The sequence below is a fragment of the Mya arenaria genome, chromosome 3 (genome assembly GCF_026914265.1).
Source record: "Mya arenaria isolate MELC-2E11 chromosome 3, ASM2691426v1".
Classification (NCBI taxonomy): Eukaryota; Metazoa; Mollusca; class Bivalvia; order Myida; family Myidae; genus Mya; species Mya arenaria.
The window spans coordinates 17,346,840-17,372,803 of NC_069124.1; the positions used below are offsets into that span (position 1 = coordinate 17,346,840).

General features: G+C 38.5%; 1 protein-coding gene across 1 annotated transcript; it reads left to right on the forward strand.

Annotated features, from left to right (window-relative positions):
• Positions 1 to 1,211: 1,211 nt before the first annotated feature.
• On the forward strand, positions 1,212 to 25,806 carry LOC128227780 (semaphorin-2A-like). Its single transcript, XM_052938627.1, has 18 exons — positions 1,212 to 1,465; positions 3,593 to 3,725; positions 4,070 to 4,112; positions 5,448 to 5,513; positions 6,758 to 6,862; positions 9,060 to 9,150; positions 9,931 to 10,086; positions 10,530 to 10,654; positions 15,868 to 15,976; positions 16,137 to 16,188; positions 16,307 to 16,451; positions 17,225 to 17,402; positions 17,628 to 17,752; positions 18,626 to 18,777; positions 19,136 to 19,221; positions 23,319 to 23,588; positions 23,956 to 24,047; positions 24,956 to 25,806. Exons 1-18 carry the CDS (start codon positions 1,372 to 1,374, stop codon positions 25,010 to 25,012), a joined length of 2,079 nt encoding a protein of 692 aa, XP_052794587.1. The 5' UTR covers positions 1,212 to 1,371; the 3' UTR covers positions 25,013 to 25,806.
• The last annotated feature ends 158 nt before the right edge of the window (positions 25,807 to 25,964 follow it).

The window sequence follows — 25,964 nt, forward strand, 5'->3', positions numbered from 1 at the left end:
TTCATACACCCATTGTATCACGACCCAGCAGATCATGCACCAATTGGATCACGAACCAACAGTGCATGCACCAATTGTATTACGATCCAGTAGTTCATGCACCAATTGTATCACGAACCAACAGTTCATGCACCAATTGTATTACGATCCAGCAGTTCATGAACCAATTGTATCACGATCCAGCAGATCACGCACCAATTGTATCACGACCCAGCAGATCATGCACCAATTGTATTACGATCCAGTAGATCACGCACCAATTATATCACGACCCAGCAGATCATGCACCAATTGGATCACGACCCAACAAATAACGCACCAATTGGATCACGACCCAACAGATCATGCAAGAATCGGATCACGCACCAATAAACTACAAATAGACCTCGGAATACGGGAATTGCGAAGACATAGCCACCACTTTCAAAAAACGGTAAATTCTTTCAGGCTTAGAGAGACTCGCTCATCACATGTTTTGGCAAGAACAATAATGTTCCCGGTAATGCTTCTGAAAACACATAATACTATAAGTATTTGACTCTTTAATATCGAAATTGTAGGGGAAAAAAATACACTTAAAGTATGAAAAAAACTGGTTGTTGTGGGAAGCGAACGAACCCTCATCGGTGCAGTCAAGATAAACAATTGAAAACCGATACTTTATCCGCGCGCTCATACAGACTCATACTTAAATGATGCATATGGAAATTATTGTTAGCATTACGTGATAATGTAATTCAATCAATCAATCAATCAATCAATCAAAATATAAAAATATCCGACGACCGTTCCCGCGACTTAAATTCTAATAATGAAAGTGAGCACGAAATAAAGGAAATCAAGCGTAGAATTACCGAAAAGGAATAAAAAGGTATATCAAAATTTGTTGAAGAGTTCCAGCCGTCACTATCTCTCTTAATGATTTGCCACAAATATAAACGTAATAAAAAAGTGCAGTTTACAAACCATGAACGAGTCCCTTCAATTAATGTATTCATTTTAAATATCAATAATTTATTTTCGTTATATCCACCTCTTGTATGTGTTCCCTTTTTAATTTGAAAATGACAGTTTTTTTTCGAATCTTTAGTTTTTCTTCGAATCTTTTGGTTAAAGCAAATGACACATTATGTAACAAGTTACGAGCGCAAAACACAAAGCACTTTCGTAGCGCAGTGTAAATGTAAACTACAGCGCCTGAGTTTCATATGCAGCTCTAAATACATGTACAGTTATTGTTAACGGAAATTGATCCTTTCCTTAAGCAATTTAAGCCTCACATTTATACAAGTGATAGAGACGGATGTAGAAATGTATAACCTATTTACAAGATTTTGTTTACTTTGTTACTTGTAAATAAACTTAATAAATATGGTGTGGATAACGATTCCGATATTGATTTGGATACTTGCAAGTTGTGATTACTTTGGAAATGCACAGCCTGTCACATATTTTCAAACCCATGGTAAGTAACTGCTGTGAAAGGTTTGACAAGTTTCTATTTAAATAGGAATGGTATAAAGATAATACTAACGAATGATATTTCTTTCAAACCTTTCATAAGTATGGTGGTTTGAAAGTGCCAAGAAACGCACCTGTTTCTAATACATGCTGCAAAACACCAACGGATCACTGATCTAGTTGTGGTGTGCGAATTCCATTTAATAAGAATCTACTGATAACTGATTAACTCGATAAGATTCCTGTAACCAGTTATCTACAGGGTCATTGACGGATCCAGGGTTTATAACTGGATGGGGCACAACCGCCATTTTCGTCAAAACTTTTATTTCACTGAGGTATAGTGATGATAACGTATAAAATCGTTAATGCATTTCAACCTTTCATTCGATGATACTTTTATACATTTTATAAAGTGGACATCCTTTTTAAATAAATAAGTGAGTGAATGAGTGAGTAAGTGAGCGAATAAATAAATAAATAAAACAATGTAAATAAAATAAAATAAATAAATAAATAAATAAATAAATAAATAAATAAATAAATAAATAAATATATAAATAAATAAATAAATAAATAAATAATGAATGAATGAATGAATGAATGAATGAATGAATGAATGAATGAATGAATGAATGAATGAATGAATGAATGAATGAATGAATAAATACATAAATAAATAAATAAATAAATAAATAAATAAATAAATACATAAATAAATAAATAAATAAATAAATAAATAAATAAATAAATAAATAAATAAATAAATAAATAAATAAATAAATAAATACATAAATACATAAATAAATATAAATAAATAAATACATAAATAAATAAATAAATAAATAAATAAATAAATAAATAAATAAATAAATACATAAATACATAAATAAATAAATAAATAAATAAATAAATAAATAAATAAATAAATAAATAAATAAATAAATAAATATTCTATCAATTAATTATTTCATAAATAAATAAATAAAGGACAATTGCGTTTTAATGAATTGACCTAACTGATGCTCAATCGATGTTAGCATGGGTAGTAAACGACAGCTCGGTGGTGCAAAGAAAATGAGCTTTCGACACTTCCGTTCTGCAGCTGTGCTTTGTGTTCACTTCTACACACGTGAATTACGTTTTTTGAAAATATTTTAAAAATATGCACAAGTCCGATTCGGGAGAAAAGCTCTTGGTACCACAGTTCGCACAATATAACGAATCGATGCCAGCCTTCAGTAAGAGTGTTATAACACGGAACCATATTCTCCGATTTTCGAAAAATGTTCATTTAATAAAAACATTAAATAAAATATAAATCATACTCATGTGTGTGGAAGTGAGCACAAAGCACAGCTGCACCACGGAAGTGTCGACAGGTCATTTTCTTTTTTTTAGTGGTCGTAGGCACGAGCACAATAATCAAGATTCAAAACATGGTTCAGTCTGAGTCCGTGGAAGTACTTCGCTCTACAGACATTAGTATCAGACTGCTCTGCTCGTCCGACAAATCACCAGCTGTTAACTCGATTAAATCTCATTTGAACGAATTATTTTGCGGGTTTGTAATAATAATTCCTATGACATATATATGCTTAGTTGCAAGAATGCAAGAATGCATAGATGTTTTAATAACTTGTCAAAATGAATACTTTTTTTAAGGCAGTGTACTGTTACAGTTTTCAATGTAATAATATGTTCATGCATTAAAGCTGCACTTTCACAAATTGAGAGCTCTGACCTTTTTATTTATTTTTGTCTCAGAATCAGCTCATTTTGGTATCAATGCCTTCAATTCAGTCATATAAGATAACTCACAATAACATAGATCTCAATTGTTTAGTAAACTGCCGAAAATTTTATTTTTCTAATAGTGTTAGAAATGCTTTTAGCCAAAAAACATCAATTTTCAAACGTAGATATCTGCTCTTTTACTAGCAGTCTTATATCACTGGTTTCCATACATTTTCGCAAAAAATAGCTCATTCTAAGACCAAAAATAAAAAAAGTTGTAAAAACAATCATTCTGTGAGAGTGCAGCTTTTACATTCTGTAATTCTACTCACTATCAGGACTTGGACGGTTGAAGATACTTGTAAATTACCTTAATTACAATCTGTCTCTGCAGATCTGTCTGTGCGGTACTTTAACGACTCCACTTCTTGCGATGGCATAGACGCTCCCACTTCCGGCCAGACACTGTACTTCCGCCATCTGGTGCTCAGTGAGAGGCAACATGATGTACTCTATGTTGGAGCAATGTATGCTAATGTATTTTGATTGCTGATAATAATAGAATATCATAATAGCATATATCTCAACTAAACTGACATTGACATGCTATGATGATCTTATTGCACTATGATTTCGTTTTCTTTTATATTAATAAATATAGTTTCCGCCTTTTTTATTGAAAAATTGAGATAAGTCTTGTCAATCAAGGAATGAATAACGGGATTGGTGTCATTATTGGGGTATGAACGCAGTTGGGCTGTTTAGAGTGTGTGGAGTCCGAAAGGCAGGTATTAATATTAGACGTTGAGATATTTCCGCAAATACATGAGTGTCTACGAGTAACAAAATCATGGATATTGCTTTTTTTCAGGAACCGTATTTACAAATTGAATAAGACGTCAATGGAATGCATGGTGAGTTACATATATCATCTTTTGGAAATACAAAATGTACAAAGTACAAAGTTACTCTTCAGTGTTTGAAGAATAGTAAATACAATTATAATACAAATGTAATTAATTGGGTTCTTTCATTTGTTCTGTTGTTTTGCGAGCGAAAATATCTTCACAGCAATTATTTTTAGAACTCAAACCTGGGGTGGTAACTTAACTTTATGGTCAAACATCATTGACTTAATTCACTCAATTGACCAGTTATTCATAACTAGAAATCCGATTAGCTGCACTGTTCTTAGATCCAATTAAGACCAATATTGAATGCCAGCCCTTGTCCTATCTTATTCCATGTGAAAATAATATACATGTATCTTTGGCTGAAAGTAGTATACAAACGTTGGCCCATCAATTATACGCTTTTTAGGGACAACCCTCATTCTTTTATGCATGTGAATTAAACCGACTTCAAATAATGGCTTCTTTTATATCCACCGACGGATAATTTAAAAAAAAACAAAGACCAAATTAAAAAACAAACAAACTGTTTTTATATTGGAATTATTATTTATGTTGATCGCCTACCCGGAACCACAGTCATTTGATAGGAATGAACTCCCTCTTTGGTGTCATATGACCTGAACTTTAGTGACATTTAACCTAAAATTGTTTACATTTTTCTTGAGATTTATCAAAGGGGCCATTCCTTCCAACGATCTATCATAAAATGCATTACCAGTATACCACGTGATAAATTGCGTCATAAATGCTACGTCGGAAGACAATATTTTGATTTGAAATATACTTTAAACAAAGATAACTTCACTATTTGTTCACCATTTTAAATGAAACAAAGCGCAGTCTACGCAGCTTACGGAGCCCTGCCTTCGGCCTTTACCAGAGTTTGATTGGAAGTTTAGTTTCTTTAAACACCTCGACAAACCTTTTCACAATACGGCCGTTTGCCGGAGCAGTGTCAAAACATGATTTTGGAAACAGGTTTGTCGAAGTGTTTGATGAAACTAATGACTTTATCAAATTTCAGTAATAAAATAAATGCGGGGCTCTTTAAGCGGCATAGACTGCCTTTTGTTTCATTCAAAATGGTGTTGTAAAAGAAAAATTATCTTTGATATAAGTCTTCATTTTAAGCAAAATGTTGCCATCCAGTGCAGCATATATGACGTAATTTATCACGTGGTATATACACACACTGATTACTGCAGTCTAAAAATTTCAGAAAATCTCGAAAGGCCTAAAAAGCCTTTTAAGCAGGAGTTCGTTCCTATCAAATGACTGTGCCCGGAATAAAACAGTTTAAGCTGTATGCTGAAGCAAAAAGAACTCTTTTTTCAGAATGCCAAAGAACTTTTCCCTGATCAAAGACAGAAAGAGAGATGCCATGTTCAAGGCAAGAGAAAGGTATTGTCTGAAATTACAGTTTAATGTGTTTATAATCCGATGGTATTTAACAACTCTAATTTTCATACTGCTGTCAACGCCTGAAGAATATAAGTATCTTCCATGACCAAGAGTGTAAGATAGGTTCATTCCGACCCGAGCGTAGGGTGTTTTGCGGAAACGAGGTTTACGACGATTCTATGTGAGTTTGATGACTTTTATATGCACATTGCACACACTTAAGTATTCTTGCAATAATTACAATAAAATCATGCAATACACACTGCATGTTGTTTAAATAAACTCCAAACTTGCTTCGGTTAAAATAATATAAACTTTTGAGTTGTTCAAAGTGTTAGCGTAGCTATTAGTTTTTATTACATAAAGTCATTGTGGGGTTATTTAAATATTATCATTTTCAAAACAATTGTATGCCCTGGCCTTCGAGGCCTGTAGTCAGCCATAAAAGCAACGGTACACATTTCTAAAACTAAATGCATTTTGAGCATAAATTTTGGTTTGCATTTATTCATCATATTTATGTACATTTGGTATTTTGAACTATTTTCCAATAATATGTAACTTTAGCAGGGGCAACTCCAGGAAATGATGTTAGAGGGGGTGTGACTTCGGGGCGCAACCTTTTACACGCGCCTCTCCCGTAGAAACGTAATGGCATAAACTGTTTGAATTGGGGTTTGGGGTAAATCTCCTAAGTAAATAAGAACAATTTGTAGTCCGAAATGGTGCATTTATTCTCCGATATTGACATATAAATAGCAAACTTTGACTATTTTAGAGGGGTGCGGAGAGCATACGCCGTGTGCGCCCCCTTTAAATCCACTAGTGGTTGTAGCTATTTCGATGCGCGCGTGGTCTGTTAATACATTTGTGTCTCTGTTTTATTGTCGTTTGAAACCTTGCATTGTGCATTTCAACAGGGTTTATTTTTGGATTTTTCGACTTATAGGTTTGTCCCTGTAGTTTTCATTGTGTTATTCTTAACAAAAAAACCAGTGCAATTCTAGCAATTTGTATGGTGAAACAGAATATTTCGTTGGCTATCCTGTCCAAAATGTATCTAAATACGTCATTATATTTAGAACTATTATAGAATGATACGAACTTCTATAACAACCCTCGTATACAATGGCTGAGCTGTCGCGTCATTACCATGATCTGATTGAGGACCATTTGATTGGCTGTTTTTGCCATGGGCCCATATATAAATAGCTCCAACGTCCTCTCGACTCGTATACCAACAGGTGCCCGATTGTCAGAACCACATCCGGGTTATTATGGAGTGGGAGCCAGGGGAACTGTTCGTTTGTGGGACTGGCGCCTACTCCCCGATCGGCTACCATCTCGATGTAAGTATGATAAATATGATGGTTTCATCTGTTTTAAATGAAAACAAGTGTTCAAGTGTCATTGAGAGAATCATGTATACTTCCTGACAAATGTATTTAAAACTTAAAAGTACTTCACAACAATTGCCTATTTCAATATTTTCCTGATTTCACAAATTGCATTATCAGGCGTATGTATTTGAGTGAATAAACATTAACTATTTTTTATACAAAAAGCAATGACTCATGCTCGAATAATTACTGTTTGGTGTTCTTAGTATTAGTTAAGATGACATGAAGTTTGTTCTTAAAGCTGCACTCTCACAGATATAACATTTTTACAACTTTTTTTTATTTTTTGTCTTGAGAGAGCAAATTTTTGCGTAAATATCTGCAAACCAATGATATAAGATTGCTGACAAAAAATCAGATCGTAGATTTTCATATTTCCGCTCGAAAATTAATCCATTTCTATCGGTTTAATAAAAATGCATAAAGCATCAACTTTGAACTTAAATATAAAAATCTGCGATCTTATTTTTTGTAGCAGTCTTATATAACTGATTTCCATGGAGTTTTTGCAAGAATAGCTCGTTCCAAGACAAAAAAATAAAAAAAGTAGTCAAAACGTTCAATCTGTGAGAGTGCAGCTTTAATGAATGAGAATGGGTGGAGTGAGCGTAGCGAACGAGCCCTTTTTTAATCATTAAGAAATGACTTCAGGTCATGTAATTGACTGAGAATTCTACCGCATTGGCTGATACATAGACAACGCAAACATCTGACACAGTGTGTATCGGATGAGTGGCAATAGGCGGAACTTTGAAAACCCGAGAAATGTGAAATTCTTTATGATTGAGTCTTGTACTTAATGGTTGCATATCTGCAATTTCATTGGCTTAATATGTAGGTTGTGTTCTAAAAATGTTTACACGGTAGAAACTAGATATGTATATCTCCATTTCTAACCAGGTACACAACTTCATAAAATAATCAATTTTAGTATTTGTAATAGTTAGACTGCATGGTAAAATATTTATGAATACGAACAGGCAGACTGAGCGTAGCGAACGAGCCCTTCTTAATCATTAATATTTAACTTCAAGCCATCTAACTTACTAAGCATACAGCCTCATTGGCTGACACATTGTCAACGTTAACTCTGACACAGGGAACGTGTATCGGATGAGTTACAGTAGGCGGACATTTAAACGTCTGAGTATTTAACACTCTTAGCTTGGAACTTGATTATTGCCTATCGGCGATGCTGAAAATGTAGGTTGTATTTTAACAAGTGTTATATAACACTGCGACACGTTTGTAACTTAAACCATAACTGTCACTTTTAATTTACTAGTCACTGATTGTTTCTACAGCATGTCCACATTGTCACTCTCTTATAGCGAATGAGTTGAGGTTGGGGTTTCTAATGGCGTTTTATTTTCCCCCAACTTTGTTTCGGTCATGTATATTGTTCGTTTGTAACGATATACGTCATTTCCATCCTGGTTTGTCAATTACTCGAAACAAATGAACTCAACTCATACGTCCGCGAATTTAGAATTCTTCTTTTAAAATGATAAAGCTTAGAACTTGTGTTTTAATTGTTTGTTTTTTTATTTTTAATGACACTGCAACACGTTTGTAACTTAAACCAAAGCTTATAGTACAACCTTTTATTGAATTAGTTAAGACAACGAAGTATAGTCATAGCATTATACGCTGGCATGTATTTTATTGCCTACATTTCTTAAGGCATGTCATGTTTGTTTTGGAACGTTACCTGGTAAGGGTTCTTTGTTAGGTGCACTAGTGAATAACTAACCACTTTGCAATCCGTTTAGAAAACCGTTTGAATCCATTATATGTCAGCAATGCTTAAAAAGTAATATTTTTATCATGCGACTTCATTTATCTAAAGAAAACATGTTTCTGCAACTGACGACAATAAAACTTAAGTAATCGAGTTTCTTTGCTCCGCTTACAAATAAGGCGAGTAAAGCACCGAATGTTAGTTTAGTTTAAACTTATTTATTTTAAAACGATTGTGAAACAGTTATTACAACATGATATCAATCACTCTCTTTCTAACGAGTTTACGTACGAGTGTGGTCTTGTGTTGTGGAGGAAACCGAAGTACCCGGAAGAAACCCACTTGTTCGGTTTGGTGACAACCGTATGTAAAATGTCCAAGTAACTTTCTGGGACGTTTTCGCAGGAGGTCAGCCTAAACATGAGCGGTTCAACGTCCAGAAGCCTCGGAATGTGTCCTTTCGATCCACTTGACAACGCAACGTCTCTGCTCATAGGTAAAACTCTTCCCCTTCTTGTGCCAAATTCACATGAACCATTATTATTGTACTGCCTCCTCGGCGTCCTCGGCCTCACCCTCGTCAGCGTCCTCACCCTCGCCCTCGTTAGCGTCCCCGCCCTCGTCAGCGTCCTCGCCCTCGTCAGCGTCCTCGCACTCGCCCTCGTCAGCGTCCTCGCCCTCGTCAGCGTTCTCGCCCTCGTCAGCGTCCTGGCCCTCGTCAGCGTCCTCGCCCTCCTCGACGTCCTCGCCCTCGCCATTGCTCTGGTCAGCGTCACATTTTCAATTACGTTCATTCACTTTTGAACGAGTTGTTGAAGTGTCTTCTGCCTTGTTCTTAGTCAGCTGACGACCCTGATTGATAAATCAGTCCTATATTAAAAACTAAGTATAGTAAAAACGAAGTTATTTTAATGTGAATAAAATAATTTATGTTTTTCACATGGTGTGGAGATAAGACCGTATCAATAAAGCATCTAAGGGAAAAATGGGAAAACTGCACTTTGTCTGAGTTGAAAATCAACCAAGTTTGTACATCAAAAATATGAAAATTAAGAAGGAATTGTCATTATGATAAATGTGTTTGAAAACAAATTTAATGAAACATCGAGTTTTGAAAAAAAATAATCGTTGTGTTAAAAAGAAACTTTCTTTTTGTTAAACACATTTATTCACATGCTTTATGGATACGACACAAGCACAATTCTTTTCCATGCCTTAATATTTCTTTTCATTTAAAAACTTTTCAGAAGTTCATATCTTTATACTTAATGAACAGATAATGGGAATCCAGGCAACGCGACTGTGCCATATTTCGGAACGTATAGCGACTTTATAAAGAACTCTCCCCTGTTCTACCGTCCCAGCTTTAGCGCGAATGGCACGGACTACTCCGAGAAGGGCACGGACACGGAGGATATAAAATGGCTCAACTGTACGGTGATATACAGACAATTCTATCAAATCGGTTTAAATAAGTTTTGGTTAGGTTAAAGTTATCAAAAATATATATCGATTAGTCAATATTTATCCAATAATAAGTACAAACCAATCAAATCGTTTTAATAAGTCAAATATCAAAAAAATTACCTATGGACTTGTGCAATTGGCTCATGATGAGTTTAAAAACGCTTGCAGTTCAAATTATGTAACAGCTTGCATGTCGTCTGTATTTGTAAACCAATTATTTATTTATTACTTTATAATTGTGCATTTTCTTTTTTAAAAGTTTGAATAATTGTATAGTTTGCTGATTTGATACAGGAGCCAGGTTTTAACATAATAAACAAATAGCTTATATGTCAAAAGACAAGTACAAAAATGTAGTAAAATTGGACAAACCAGAAATGTCTACTACACTGCATTATCTATATACAGTTCCACAGTTTGTTGGATCGTTTGATGAGGGAAATGAGGTGTATACGTTTTTCCGCGAAACTGCCATAGAGTACCCAGATAAGGACGCGCACAAGACATACTCACGGGTAGCTAAAGTCTGTAAGGTGGGTACCCAGATAAGGACGCGCACAAGACATACTCACGGGTAGCTAAAGTCTGTAAGGTGGGTACCCAGATAAGGAAGCGCACAAGACATACTCACGGGTAGCTAAATTCTGTAAGGTGGGAACCCAGATAAGGAGGCGCACAAGACATACTCACGGGTATCTAAAGTCTGTAAGGTGGGTACCCAGATAAGGTCGCGCACATGACATACTCACGGGTAGCTAAAGTCTACAAGGTGGGTACCCAGATAAGGTCGCGCACAAGACATACTTACGGGTAGCTAAAGTCTGCAAGGTGGGTACCCAGATAAGGAGGCGCACAAGAGATACTCACGGGTAGCTAAAGTCTGTAAGGTGGGTACCCAGATAAGGAGGCGCACAAGACATACTCACGGGTAGCTAAAGTCTGCAAGGTGGGTACCCAGATAAGGAGGCGCACAAGACATACTCACGGGTAGCTAAAGTCTGTAAGGTGGGTACCCAGATAAGTAGGCGCACAAGACATACTTACGGGTAGCTAAAGTCTGCAAGGTGGGTACCCAGATAAGGAGGCGCACAAGACATACTCACGGGTAGCTAAAGTCTGCAAGGTGGGTACCCAGATAAGGAGGCGCACAAGACATACTCACGGGTAACTAAAGTCTGTAAGGTGGGTACCCAGATAAGGAGGCGCACAAGACATACTCACTGGTAGGTAAAGTCTCCAAGGTGGGTACCCAGATAAGGAGGCGCACAAGACATACTTACGGGTAGCTAAAGTCTGCAAGGTGGGTACCCAGATAAGGTCGCGCACAAGACATACTCACGGGTAGCTAAAGTCTGCAAGGTGGGTACCCAGATAAGGAGGCGCACAAGACATACTCACGGGTAGCTAAAGTCTGCAAGGTGGGTACCCAGATAAGGTCGCGCACATGACATACTCACGGGTAGCTAAAGTCTGCAAGGTGGGTACCCAGATAAGCAAGCGCACAAGACAAACTCACGGGTATCTAAAGTCTGTAAGGTAGGTACCCAGATAAGGTCGCGCACATGACATACTCACGGGTAGCTAAAGTCTGCAAGGTGGGTACCCAGATAAGCAAGCGCACAAGACATACTCACGGGTAGCTAAAGTCTGCAAGGTGGGTACCCAGATAAGGAAGCGCACAAGACATACTCACGGGTAGCTAAAGTCTGTAAGTTGGGTACCCAGATAAGGAAGCGCACAAGACATACTCACGGGTAGCTAAAGTCTGCAAGGTGGGTACCCAGATAAGGAAGCGCACAAGACATACTCACGGGTAGCTAAAGTCTGTAAGGTGGGTACCCAGATAAGGAAGCGCACAAGACATACTCACGGGTAGCTAAAGTCTGCAAGGTGGGTACCCAGATAAGGAAGCGCACAAGACATACTCACGGGTAGCTAAAGTCTGTAAGGTGGGTACCCAGATAAGGAAGCGCACAAGACATACTCACGGGTAGCTAAAGTCTGCAAGGTGGGTACCCAGATAAGCAAACGCACAAGACATACTCACGGGTAGCTAAAGTTTGTAAGGTGGGTACCCATATAATGACGCGCACATGACATACTCACGGGTAGCTAAAGTCTGCAAGGTGGGTACCCAGATAAGGTCGCGCACATGACATACTCACGGGTAGCTAAAGTCTGCAAGGTGGGTACCCAGATAAGGAAGCGCACAAGACATACTTACGGGTAGGTTAAGTCTGCAAGGTGGGTACCCAGATAAGGAGGCGCACAAGACATACTCACGGGTAGCTAAAGTCTGCAAGGTGGGTACCCAGATAAGGTCGCGCACAAGACATACTGACGGGTAGCTAAAGTCTGTAAGGTGGGTACACAGATAAGCAAGCGTACAAGAGATACTCACGGGTAGCTAAAGTCTGTAAGGTGGGTACCCAAATAATGACGCGCACAAGACATACTCACGGGTAGCTAAAGTCTGTAAGGTGGGTACCCAAATAATGACGCGCACAAGACATACTCACGGGTAGCTTAAGTCCGTAAGGTGGGTACCCAGATAAGGTCGCGCACAAGACTTACTCACGGGTAGCTAAAGTCTGTAAGGTGGGTACCCAGATAAGACGCGCACAAGACATACTCACGGGTAGCTAAAGTCTGCAAGGTGGGTACCCAGATAAGCAAGCGCACAAGACATACTCACGGGTAGCTAAAGTCTGCAAGGTTGGTACCCAGATAAGGTCGCGCACAAGACATACTCACGGGAAGCTTAAGTCTATAAGGTGGGTACCCAGATAAGGTCGCGCAAAAGATATACTCACGGGTAGCTAAAGTCTGCAAGGTTGGTACCCAGATAAGCAAGCGCACAAGACATACTCACGGGTAGCTAAAATATGTAAGGTGGGTACCCAGATAAGGTCGCGCACAAGACATACTTACGGGTAGCCAAAGTCTGCAAGGCGGGTACCCAGATAAGGTCGCGCACAAGACATACTCACGGGTAGCTAAAGTCTGCAAGGTGGGTACCCAGATAAGGTCGCGCACAAGACATACTCATGGGTAGCTAAAATCTGCAAGGTGGGTACCCAGATAAGGACGCGCACAAGACATACTCACGGGTAGCTAAATTCTGCAAGGTTGGTACCCAGATAAGGTCGCGCACAAGACATACTCACAGGTAGCTAAAGTCTTTAAGGTGGGTACCCAGATAAGGTCGCGCACAAGACATACCCACTGGTAGCTAAAGTAAGGACGCGCACAAGACATACTCACGGGTAGCTAAAGTCTGTAAAGTGGGTACCCAGATAAGGACGCGCACAAGACATACTCACGTGTAGCTAAAGTCTGTAAAGTGGGTACCCAGATGAGGAGGCGCACAAGACATACTCACGGGTAGCTAAAGTCTTTAAGGTGGGTATCCAGATAAGGAAGCGCACAAGACATACTAACGGGTAGCTAAAGTTTGTAAGGTGGGTACCCAGATAAGCAAGCGCACAAGACATACTCACGGGTAGCTAAAGTCTGCAAGGTGGGTACCCAGATAAGGTCGCGCACAAGACATACTCACGGGTAGCTAAAGTATGTAAGGTGGGTACCCAGATAAGGTCGCGCACAAGACATACTCACGGGTAGCTAAAGTATGTAAGGTGGGTACCCAGATAAGGTCGCGCACAAGACATACTCACGTGTAGCTAAAGTCTGTAAAGTGGGTACCCAGATGAGGAGGCGCACAAGACATACTCACGGGAAGCTAAAGTCTGCAAGGTGGGTACCCAGATAAGGTCGCGCACAAGACATACTCACGGATAGCTAAGGTCTGTAAGGTGGGTACCCAGATAAGGTCGCGCACAAGACATACTCACGGGTAGCTAAAGTCTGCAATGTGGGTACCCAGATAAGGTCGCGCACAAGACATACTCACTGGTAGCTAAAGTAAGGACGCGCACAAGACATACTTACTGGAAGCTAAAGTCTGCAAGGTGGGTACCCAGATAAGGACGCGCACAAGACATACTCACGGGTAGCTCAAGTCTGTAAAGTGGGTACCCAGATGAGGAGGCGCACAAGACATACTTACGGGTAGCTAAAGTCTGCAAGGTGGGTACCCAGATAAGGAAGCGCACAAGACATACTAAGGGGTAGCTAAAATATGTAAGGTTGGTACCCAGATAAGGTCGCGCACAAGACATACTTACGGGTAGCCAAAGTCTGCAAGGCGGGTACCCAGATAAGGTCGCGCACAAGACATACTCACGGGTAGCTAAAATCTGCAAGGTGGGTACCCAGATAAGGACGCGCACAAGATATACTCACGGGTAGCTAAATTCTGCAAGGTTGGTACCCAGATAAGGTCGCGCACAAGACATATTAACGGGTAGCTAAAGTCTTTAAGGTGGGTACCCAGATAAGGTCGCGCACAAGACATACTCACTGGTAGCTAAAGTTTGTAAGGTGGGTACCCAGATAAGCAAGCGCACAAGACATACTCATGGGTAGCTAAAGTCTGCAATGTGGGTACCCAGATAAGGTCGCGCACAAGACATACTCACGGGTAGCTAAAGTATGTAAGGTGGGTACCCAGATAAGGTCGCGCACAAGACATACTCACGGGTAGCGAAAGTCTGCAAGGTGGGTACCTAGATAAGCAAGCGCACAAGACATACTCACGGGAAGCTAAAGTCTGCAAGGTGGGTACCCAGATAAGGTCGCGCACAAGACATACTCACGGATAGCTAAGGTCTGTAAGGTGGGTACCCAGATAAGGTCGCACACAAGACATACTCACGGGTAGCTAAAGTCTGCAATGTGGGTACCCAGATAAGGTCGCGCACAAGACATACTCACTGGTAGCTAAAGTAAGGATGCGCACAAGACATACTTACTGGTAGCTAAAGTCTGCAAGGTGGGTACCCAGATAAGGACGCGCACAAGACATACTCACGGGTAGCTCAAGTCTGTAAAGTGGGTACCCAGATGAGGAGGCGCACAAGACATACTTACGGGTAGCTAAAGTCTGCAAGGTGGGTACCCAGATAAGGAAGCGCACAAGACATACTCACGGGTAGCTAAGGTCTGTAAGGTGGGTACCCAGATAAGGTCGCGCATAAGACATACTCACGGGTAGCTAAAGTATGTAAGGTGGGTACCCAGATAAGGTCGCGCACAAGACATACTTACGGGTAGCTAAAGTCTGTAAGGTGGGTACCCAGATAAGGTCGCGCACAAGACATACTCACGGGTAGCTAAAGTCTGCAAGGTGGGTACCCAGATAAGGAAGCGCACAAGACATACTCACGGGTAGCTAAGGTCTGTAAGGTGGGTACCCAGATAAGGTCGCGCACAAGACATACTCACGGGTAGCTAAAGTATGTAAGGTGGGTACCCAGATAAGCAAACGCACAAGACATACTCACGGGTAGCTAAAGTATGTAAGGTGTGTACCCAGATAAGGTCGCGCACAAGACATACTTACGGGTAGCTAAAGTCTGCAAGGTGTCAAGTCAAGTTTGTGAAGTTTGGCGTCTTTTGTTGACTATTTATGTTATCACTTGAATTTTGGAATTTTAACATTTTAAACAAGGTCGTAGCTTATGTTTGGGCTGCTGCGCTCTATGTTCTAGTTGCCATTTTTTCATATTTTCAAAAAGGAGCACACTTTAATCAATATGTCGATAATCTACAGTAATATGCTTCGGCAGCCAATTGTATAAAACTGGTCAATGGTATGGTCAATGCCTTAGTATGTCTTTTACAGAATGACCTTGGTGGTGGGTATTCATCGAAAAAGAAGTGGCTGTCCTTCCAAAAAGCTCGCCTGAACTGCTCCATACCAGGACCTGAGCCTTACGCATTTGACCAAATTTGTAAGAGTCCTGTTATGTCGTAACAACTACTTTATGACCTCAGTTACTTTACTTGATAACTCTAAAACGCTTTTTCAACGGCCCACACCTATAAAACGTAAAGGATATACATGTAACTCGTTTATTAATGGAATGGCATATTGTATTATTTTTTTTTCAGATGACATTTATAAATCGGATGATATGTATTTCGCGTTGTTCTTCCGTGAAGGGTAAGTGACTTTTTTCCACATTGATTAGGTTGCTACATTTCCTATTATTTGCAATTGTTCAAAACTCGTGGTATCACATAGTTATACTATAAATATGATTATTTGCTCTTTTTTTCAGTGAAAACTTGAACGCTTCGGCATTGTGTATGTTCCGAAAAGCGGACATCGAAAGGACATTTGCTGGAAGGTTTCAGGAAAAAATGAGAAGCGGTACTTGGCATACCGTGTCTGATGCAGACAATCCAGCGCCTAGACGAGATAATGTAAGTGAGCAATTCTTTGAAGTTAAAATTGCATTTCACCAGAATGGTATTGTGTATACAGTCAAAACTTGTTTTGTCGAAGTAGGTTGGACCTCGGGAAATACTTCGAGATATTGAAATCTCGATATAAGCATAAGACAAAACATGTGTTACTCAACACATTCGAAATATGTTTGACATATGTCGACATAACGAGTTCCCACTAAATGTGTGTGTGTGTGTGTGTGTGTGTGCGTGTGTGCGTGCGTGCGTGCGTGCGTGCTGCGTGCGTGCGTGCGTGAATAACGTCTCTAATATACAATTATGCCTATTACTGTATAAAAGCCATTGGTAATATGGACACATTTTGATGTCTGATTACCCCATGTAATTTGTTATCATTTAAAAGAAATTTGCACACTGATAACTTAGAGGTAAAAATAGAAGTCCATTACATTACTATTAATACAGTAATTGCAGTTTAAAATTTAGTACTTTATTTCAAACTGCATGTTTTGTAATCTCCTAACCCCAAAAGTCGCGTTTGCAATATTGGAATTCACATTCAGTTTCTTGTCATTGATTAGATCACTGACAGCGGATTTTCAAACTCGTATTATTAAAAAAAATCAAAACTAAAATTTTTGGCATTATGATTTTTAGTTTGGAGTTATTAGATTTTTTATTATTTAAATAAACAACATTTGAGTTTGAAAAGCCGGTGCCAGTGGAATAGATTGAAGAATTTGGTAGGTACAACAAATGCGACAGAGACGAAAACTATGTAATTTCAGTGCACAGTTCACGACCTAGGCTTACACAAATTCGACTCCTTGTCCAAGTACCAACTGATGGATGGAAACGTGAATCCTCTTTATGACAGACCGATATACTACAAACCTGGTGTCCAGTTGACGCGGCTGGTCGTGGGACGCGAGATCAATGGAAGCCGCAATATATACATGGCGTCAGGTTAGTTATTATACATTTATTTCATGTTTTTGGGAAACAGTCAAAACTGTTGTCCGAGATGGAGGGGATGACATCTAAACTGTTGCCCGAAGCCGATAGGCGGACGGCTTTATTATGTGTAATTGCCATTTTTGCATTTAACCGCCACAATTTTGTCAATTTCAACTATATTTTTGTGTTACGTCTCATATACGTATTTGAGTAATAATTATTTTTTTTCCATAGATATGGGTGACATTTATGACCTATTCTTGAAGACATACCATTCCAGCAAGACATTCACAGTCGTGTTGAATGCCGTATATTCCATATTCGAGTCACCACAAGCCGTCCGGAACTTGCAAATTCAGGTGAGATATTTCAGGGTCTTATTGACTTTGCTGTTTATTTTCGAAGGACAAATTCGATATCTGTTTTGCGTTAATTGTATTTAAAAACAGTTTTTAGTTTTCATGTACTGGTATATATAATATATTGGACATCGCACACGCACGCACGCACGCACGTGTGCGCACACACGCACGCACGCACACGCAACCACACACACACACACACACACACACACACATATATATATATGGCCAATGGCAATGGAGGATTTACCCAATTTACTGTCCTTATATTTATATTATTGTGGTGTTCGCATCAAGTTGACCCACTATCTCCTCCACCAAATAAGTAAGAGTTCATTTTAGCGATCTTCAGAAAATGATGCGAGCTTTCTCGGCTTGCGGCCTCGCTGCGATCACTCCATTCTGTAGATCGCCAAAATGAACTCTAACATATGCGGAGAACAGGGCTGACAGTAAAAGGAGTATAGTATATTATAATATACAATTACGCAAGCACAACTGAACAAAACGGAGCGTTTTTTATATTTATTCTCATGCTAAAAGAGATCAGAACAGCGTCATTTAAAAGAGCATAACATCATTATGAATGACAAAATTAACGATGCCGCAAACGTGTCGACACTTACTTACTGACTTAATGAAGCTATATAACGCCTGGGCGATCAAACTTTCTAACTAAAAAAAACTATTGACTTCAAAGAGAGCGGAGCTAGTGAGTCAAATAAGTCCGAACACCAAATAAGTTTATAATTCATTTCGGTGTTCTACCAAAAATGGTGCGAGCTTCCTCGGTCTGCGGCCTCGCTGCTCTCGCTCCAATTTCTGCAGATGCCAAAATGAACTCTGACATATATGTGTATACCATTTCAGAAGGAGGCCCTGTATATTGGAACAGACACTTCGGTCGCTAGGGTAGACCTAGATGCTGTTTGTGACAAGTTCAGCAGGAACCAGATTGATGGCTGTGTCCTCAACAGCCGCTGTATTTGGTGTAGCACAAATAATACATGCATTCCTCAAAGGTGTTTGTTAAAGTGACACTCTCATTCAAAATCATACATACACATGCATAACAAACACAATTTTTGAGTGATAAACCTCTAACTACTTACTAAATAATGGACTTATGGAAAATTCTAATTAATGATAGCAAGATTGTAACCGTGTATTTAATAGCTGGAAACGCCAAAATATTAAATGATTGGTGAAAGCAAATGATTTACTATGAATTACTATGGTCTCATAGGGTAGAAATACCGTGTTTTCTGCACCTTTCTTTCAAATTAAACACGGAATGCTTCATAAAAAACATTATTTTTAACATCTGTTCTTTCGATGGAAAATGGCCGATGAGTTCCGAATGACTTATTTCGTTTCCAGTATTGGTGTTTGCGAAAACGGTAGAATAGACAGCAACTTGATCACTGACACCAGCACTATACTCAAGTCGCTTAACATTCCAGAGGGTGAGTATTACTAAAGCCAGGGACCCATTTTAATGAAGAATTCGTATTTTAATTTATTATTATGTCTAACTTATTTGACGTTAACGTTAACAAAGTTTGATTTGTTTTCAGATAAAACATGGCGATTCTTTGACGCTTTTTAACTGTTTTTTTTTCATGAACCTATCTTGTACGCCTGATTTCGTTCGATAGAAACAGTTTTGGCTAGTTTTCAATTCTGTAAAAGCATCGTTGTAATGTCTTGTACGTAATGATTATATGTGACGTCGTCTGCCACTAGCGAATAGAGGGGGGGGGGGCGGATCCAGCGCACGCCCCCCTCTGAAATCGTCAACGTTTACTTTTTATTTCAATATGGGAGAAAAATGTAAAAATATTCCTCAAAATGCAATATGACGGACTACAAATTGTTAAATTGTTCTTAAAGCTGCACTCTCACAGATTGAACGTTTTGACAACTATTTTATTTTTTGTCTTGGAACGAGCCATTTTTTGCGAAAATCCATGGAAACCAATGATATGACTATTGACAAAAAATTAGATCGCAGATTTTTATATTTAAGTTCAAAAATTGATGTTTTATTCATTTTTCTTAAACCGCTAGTAACGGTAAATAATTACTTTTCGGACGGAAATATGAAAATCTGCGATCTAATTTTTGTCAGCAATATTATATCATTGGGTTGCAGATATCTACGCAAAAAATTGCCCTTTCCAAGACAACAAATAAATATGTTGTAAAAATGGTATATCCGTGAGAGTGCAGCTTTTAGAAAACAACCTCAAACCCCAAGGCAAACAGCTAGTTTATGCCATATACTTTCGGTTCTTAGGAAGGGGCGTATGTAAAAAGGCTGCGCCATTAAGTTACTCCACCTCTTACGTCAATTCCTTGACCTGACCCTGTTTGCGAAAATAAGTCCTGTGGGAGCATTCATATTACCACCAAAACCTAATTAAAACGAGCGGTTGGATATTAAAATACATTTTTGACAATGCGTTAATTTTAAATGAGAGAAAGTTCTAAAACAAGAGCTGTCACAGTATGTGACGAATGCCCCCGAATGTGACATTGACCTACAAACAAGGTCAGTACATGAAAAGTTGATCTTGCCTTTACGTGTCAAATACACATGGCAAGTTATTTTAAATTGCCTCTGAACATAAAAAATACCACCCATACTTGACAACCTACACTGTTATGTCCTTATATTCAGAATTCCCTTGTTAATAAACACTTAGTGTATCTTTCACCTTAGAGGTAGGGACATGGGTCTTGCACACGACACGTCGTCTTCGTATGTGGAACACATGTAGCAAGTTATTTTAAAATCTGTCCATACAAGAGAAAGTTACAGCCCGGACACGACAACCTATACCCTATGTCCTTGTATGCAGCACTCCATTGTGAATAAACACTAAGTGTGACCTTGACCTTTGAGGTAGGGACACGGGTCTTGCACGCGACACGTCGTCTTGGTATGTGGAACACATGTGGCAAGTTATTTTAAAATCTGTCCATACAAGGGAAAGTTACAGCCCGGACACGACAACCTATACTCTATGTCCTTATATGCAGCACTCCATTGTGACTAAACACTATGTGTGACCTTGACCGTTGAGGCAGGGACACGGGTCTTGCACGCGAAACGTCGTCTTGGTATGTGGTACACATGTGGCAAGTTATTTTAAAATCTGTCCATACAAGAGAAAGTTACAGCCCGGACACGACAACCTATACTCTATGTCCTTATATGCAGCACTCCATTGTGAATAAACACTAAGTGTGACCTTGACCTTTTAGGTAGGGACACGGGTTTTGCACGCGACACGTCGTCTTGGTATGTGGAACACATGTGGCAAGTTATTTTAAAATCTGTCCATACAAGAGAAAGTTACAGCCCGGACACGACAACCTATACTCTATGTCCTTATATGCAGCACTCCATTGTGAATAAACACTAAGTGTGACCTTGACCTTTGAGGTAGGGACACGGGTTTTGCACGCGACACGTCGTCGTGGAATGTGGAACACATGTGGCAAGTTATTTTAAAATCTGTCCATACAAGAGAAAGTTACAGCCCGGACACGACAACCTATACTCTATGTCCTTATATGCAGCACTCCATTGTGAATAAACACTAAGTGTGACCTTGATCTTTTAGGTAGGGACACGGGTTTTGCACGCGACACGTCGTCTTGGTATGTGGAACACATGTGGCAAGTTATTTTAAAATCTGTCCATACAAGAGAAAGTTACAGCCCGGACACGACAACCTATACTCTATGTCCTTATATGCAGCACTCCATTGTGAATAAACACTAAGTGTGACCTTGACCTTTGAGGTAGGGACACGGGTTTTGCACGCGACACGTCGTCTTGGAATGTGGAACACATGTGGCAAGTTATTTTAAAATCTGTCCATACAAGAGAAAGTTACAGCCCGGACACGACAACCTATACTCTATGTCCTTATATGCAGCACTCCATTGTGAATAAACACTAAGTGTGACCTTGACCTTTGAGGTAGGGACACGGGTTTTGCACGCGACACGTCGTCTTGGAATGTGGAACACATGTGGCAAGTTATTTTAAAATCTGTCCATACAAGAGAAAGTTACAGCCCGGACACGACAACCTATACTCTATGTCCTTATATGCAGCACCTCATTGTGAATATACACTAAGTGTGACCTTGACCATTGAGGTAGGGACACGGGTCTTGCACGAGACACGTCGTCTTGGTATGTGGTACACATGTGGCAAGTTATTTTAAAATCTGTCCATACAAGAGAAAGTTACAGCCCGGACACGAACACCTATACTCTATGTCCTTATATGCAGCACTCCTATGTGAATAAACACTAAGTGTGACCTTGACCTTTGAGGTAGGGACACGGGTCTTGCACGCGACACGTCGTCTTGGTATTTGGTACACATGTGGCAAGTTATTTTAAAATCTGTCTATGCAAGAGAAAGTTACAGAGCCGGACGGACGGACGGTGCGGTTTTAATATGCCCACCTTCGGGGGCATAAAAAACCACTCATTGCCTGCTTAAGGGACAAAATGTTTTGCAAAAATGAAAATGACACCTTTACCACTGCCTGAATTATTTTCGCTGTCATTGAATACAATGTTTCCTTTTCATGTTTGATGGACAGTTATTTGTAATACAAATTTGTTTCAATGAAGAATTTTTGTCGTAACTTGAATAATTTTAAACCTGTATACACGTCTCAAATGTCAACACATCTATGTTTTCTATTTTCTTAACTTTGTGTTTATTTAAATACTGATTAAAGTGAAGTCCTCCCAGATCATGTTAAAATATCACGAAACAATGACACACAAGGCCAATAAATGATTTGATTAGGGTTACATCCTTTTTAAAATAGGTAGGGTAGATAGGCTTCTTTTTTTTACTATTTTTATTAGGCTTAACTATAAAAACGGTAGGGACTCGGCACCTATTTTGTAGGTAGGGTCGGGTAACCCTAACCAAATGTATATTTTTAGGCCTAAAACAATTTCAGATTATGGCTAAACTCGATTGAGACCCTTATTGATAAGCCCTCCTGGGGTGGTATTCAATATTGAACATAAGTTAATCTTATTGTAATACATCAATGATGTCATTCACTCTATTAATCATTTTTTTATCACCCAGAATATGCTGAATAATATAATTATTTGAAACTGACAATTACTTAATAAAAATAATGGACTTTAGGCGTCTATTTCTCGAAGCATCTTAAGCTTAACAGGATTAAGAAGCTTATTTTAATAAATCAAACTAAATAATTAAATTGGATTTTAATTAACGAAAAATGGTTTATTGTGATTATCATAATGATAATTCCTTTCTAAATTGTAAAACTCTTAAAGAAGTAAATATTATGCAAATTATTGAACACCAAAAAAAGTGAGCTTAACTTAATCCTGTTATAAGGGACTTAAGAAGTTTCGAGAAATTAGGGCCAGATAATTCTTGGTAATTTGATAAAAAATAGTTTTCTGAGTCTGAGTCTAGACTCGTACTTGAGGCTGTTTGTAATCATGGCCCCTGACCTTTTATGAGGATTCATTGTTGCAGTGTTGCAAAGAAGAAAGAGGGAAGTAGCAGTTTCCGGTGATGCATTTCTACCGATCGAGGATCATGTTTACCGGGTTTCAGATGTGGTGTGGACTAAGGGCACGAATGGAACAATATTAGCTTTGAGTCCCGAAAAATTTATAGTTTCGAAACGTGGCGCACTATTTATACGAAATGTGCAAGACTGCGACAGAGGAAACTACACAGCAGAAAAGAAGGATGACGGACGTTTGCTGGCCAAAGTGGAATTGGATGTTAAAAATCCTAACTGTAAGTTTTGTGTAAAAATATTATAATAAATGCGCTTTAAACACGAAGGGGCGCCATGGTCGGGTGAGAGAGGCGGGGGTGGTTCGGGGGGAGGGGGGGGGGGAGGAGGTCGGATCGCGCACAACCTTTACCGCTTGTGAAGCGTGAAAAATGTTCTGCAAAGTTTAGACGACGGTACAGTCAACGTTTATTTTGATTAAGAAAGGTAGTTGGTTAGCTTTAACCCCCTTTTTCCAATTTCAAGCATTGCATTGGACAACGGGGAATGTGTTTCGATGCGTGTTGGATTTATCCGCACGCTGGTATAATATGAGACCAGTATTTCTATACTGACTGATAATGACACTTATGCCTTCAATATTTTCAGCCGAAAAGGAAGAGGAAGATGAATGGATACAATACTTTAACGATTGGTCAGCAACATTTGGAAATCTCAAAAGCTGTTGGGCTAAAACAATGGTAATAGGAAATAAATACTCGATTGCCTAAAACATTTTCTTTAAAATGTGCATTTTTATTGCAATATAAAATGTATTTCAAATCAGTGTTTTAACAAAACTAGACTTCACATTTACAAACAAAAACAATGTATCATTTGTTTGTGTAAAACCACTTAGAATTAAAACCTGTTTTGATGACGTAATAATTCACACTCCTCCCCATGTTGCAATTAATTCAGATATCCACATGAGTTGACAATCAATTCCATGGAATAGTTTTCGATAGATAATGTAAGCGTCAAAAGGGTTCTATAATGACCCCTGAATTCAACCTTCAACCGGGAGAATAAGTCCGCGGGAGCAGAAAATATATATTTTAAAAGTCATTCTTGGCTTTTTGGGGTGTATCTTATGTTTTTGGTTTAAGGATTTGTATTAAAACAAAGAAGTAAACAAGGAACGTAAGTTACACCCATCAAGCCAAAATTGAAGCATGGCACTTTTTCTGCATATGGTCCCAATTTCTCGAAACTTCTTAAGTCCCTTATAATAGGATTAAACTAATCTCACTATTTTTGTTGTTCTATAAAATGTGTTATATTTACTTCTTCAAGAATTTTTAGAATTTTTGTAGGAATAATCTGTATGATTATTCATAATAAACCATTTTTCATTTATTAAAATCCATTTTTGGTATGTATTTTGGCTAATTGAAATAAGCGACTTAAGCCTGTTAAGCTTAAGAAGTTTCGAGAAATTGGGGCCTGGGGACTAAATCTGTGTATTTCAGGGACATATGAACGGGTTATCGGAAAGGACTATTGGTAATGGCCAAAACATCTTTCTTTATTCCTTTCTTTTGTTCATAGAGCAAGGAAGAAGTTATTAGTTGTTTTTTTCTCATCGTTCTGATTTTTCTTTTTGCAGGGAAATTGCAGTGGAAGCCCAAAACTTGAAAACCCCCAAACCAGTCATGCTCCTTAAAAAGTTATCAAGCGTTAGTTTAAAGCTGCACTCTCACAGAATTACCGTTTTGACCATTTTTTTAACTTATTTTTTTGTCTTGAAATGAGCAAACTTTTGTGTAAATATCTGAAAACTAGTGATATAAGATTGCTGACAAACGATCAGATCGCGGTTTTTCATATTTACTTTCGAAATTTAATGTTTCAAGGCTTAAAGCGCTACTCATGCTTTAAAAAAATACATAAATCAATTTAAATAATAAATATGAGAACCTACGATATGGTTTTTGTCAACAGTCATGAATCACTGGTTTACATGCATTTTCGCAAAAATTGGCTCGTTCCAAGACAAAAAAATATAATAGTTTTTAAAACGTTCAATCTGTGAGAGTGCAGCTTTAAGAAACATATTTCAAAATTTAAGTTCAATAAGTTTGCCATCCTTGTAGAATCGCGTGTCTTGGATTATAATTCTATATCGTTTTATACCATAAAGCCAATATCTACTGAATTAAAACTTTGGGTCTAATCCACCCAATAAACACAAGGACGATATGAAATAGAAGTGCTGATTGTGCCGTCCATGTCGTTATTATCTTCCTATAATCAAGAACAAAATAAAGCCTGGTATTAGCTGAATGCCTATCATCTAGTGGCATTGAGTGAGCGAACCAGTTTTGTATTGAATTGCATGACAGAATGCCAGTGCTATATATTATCAACGGACAAAGGCATTATTATAAAACTACCGTTTGTAAATAAATCTTTGCGTGCTGTTAAATTATTTTTATAAACATTTAATATGTTCGTTTTGGACGGTTATTTCTATTCTTTGCTTTAATATGTACAGAAAATAAATACATAATAAAACGAAATTTTTCATCATCCCGTCGATTACCATTAACGGTACTATGTATCCGTATTTAGGCCTGTACTTTTCGGTACTGGATCTATTCGGCATCATACTTTGA

Excerpts from the sequence above, each read along its gene's own strand:
- LOC128227780 (XM_052938627.1), top strand. The coding sequence starts at position 1,372 with ATGGTGTGGATAACGATTCCGATATTGATTTGGATACTTGCAAGTTGT. Across the intron at positions 9,151-9,930 it reads CGCAACGTCTCTGCTCATAG|ATAATGGGAATCCAGGCAAC; the intron begins GTAAAACTCTTC and ends CTTAATGAACAG. Across the intron at positions 17,753-18,625 it reads TCCGGAACTTGCAAATTCAG|AAGGAGGCCCTGTATATTGG; the intron begins GTGAGATATTTC and ends ATACCATTTCAG.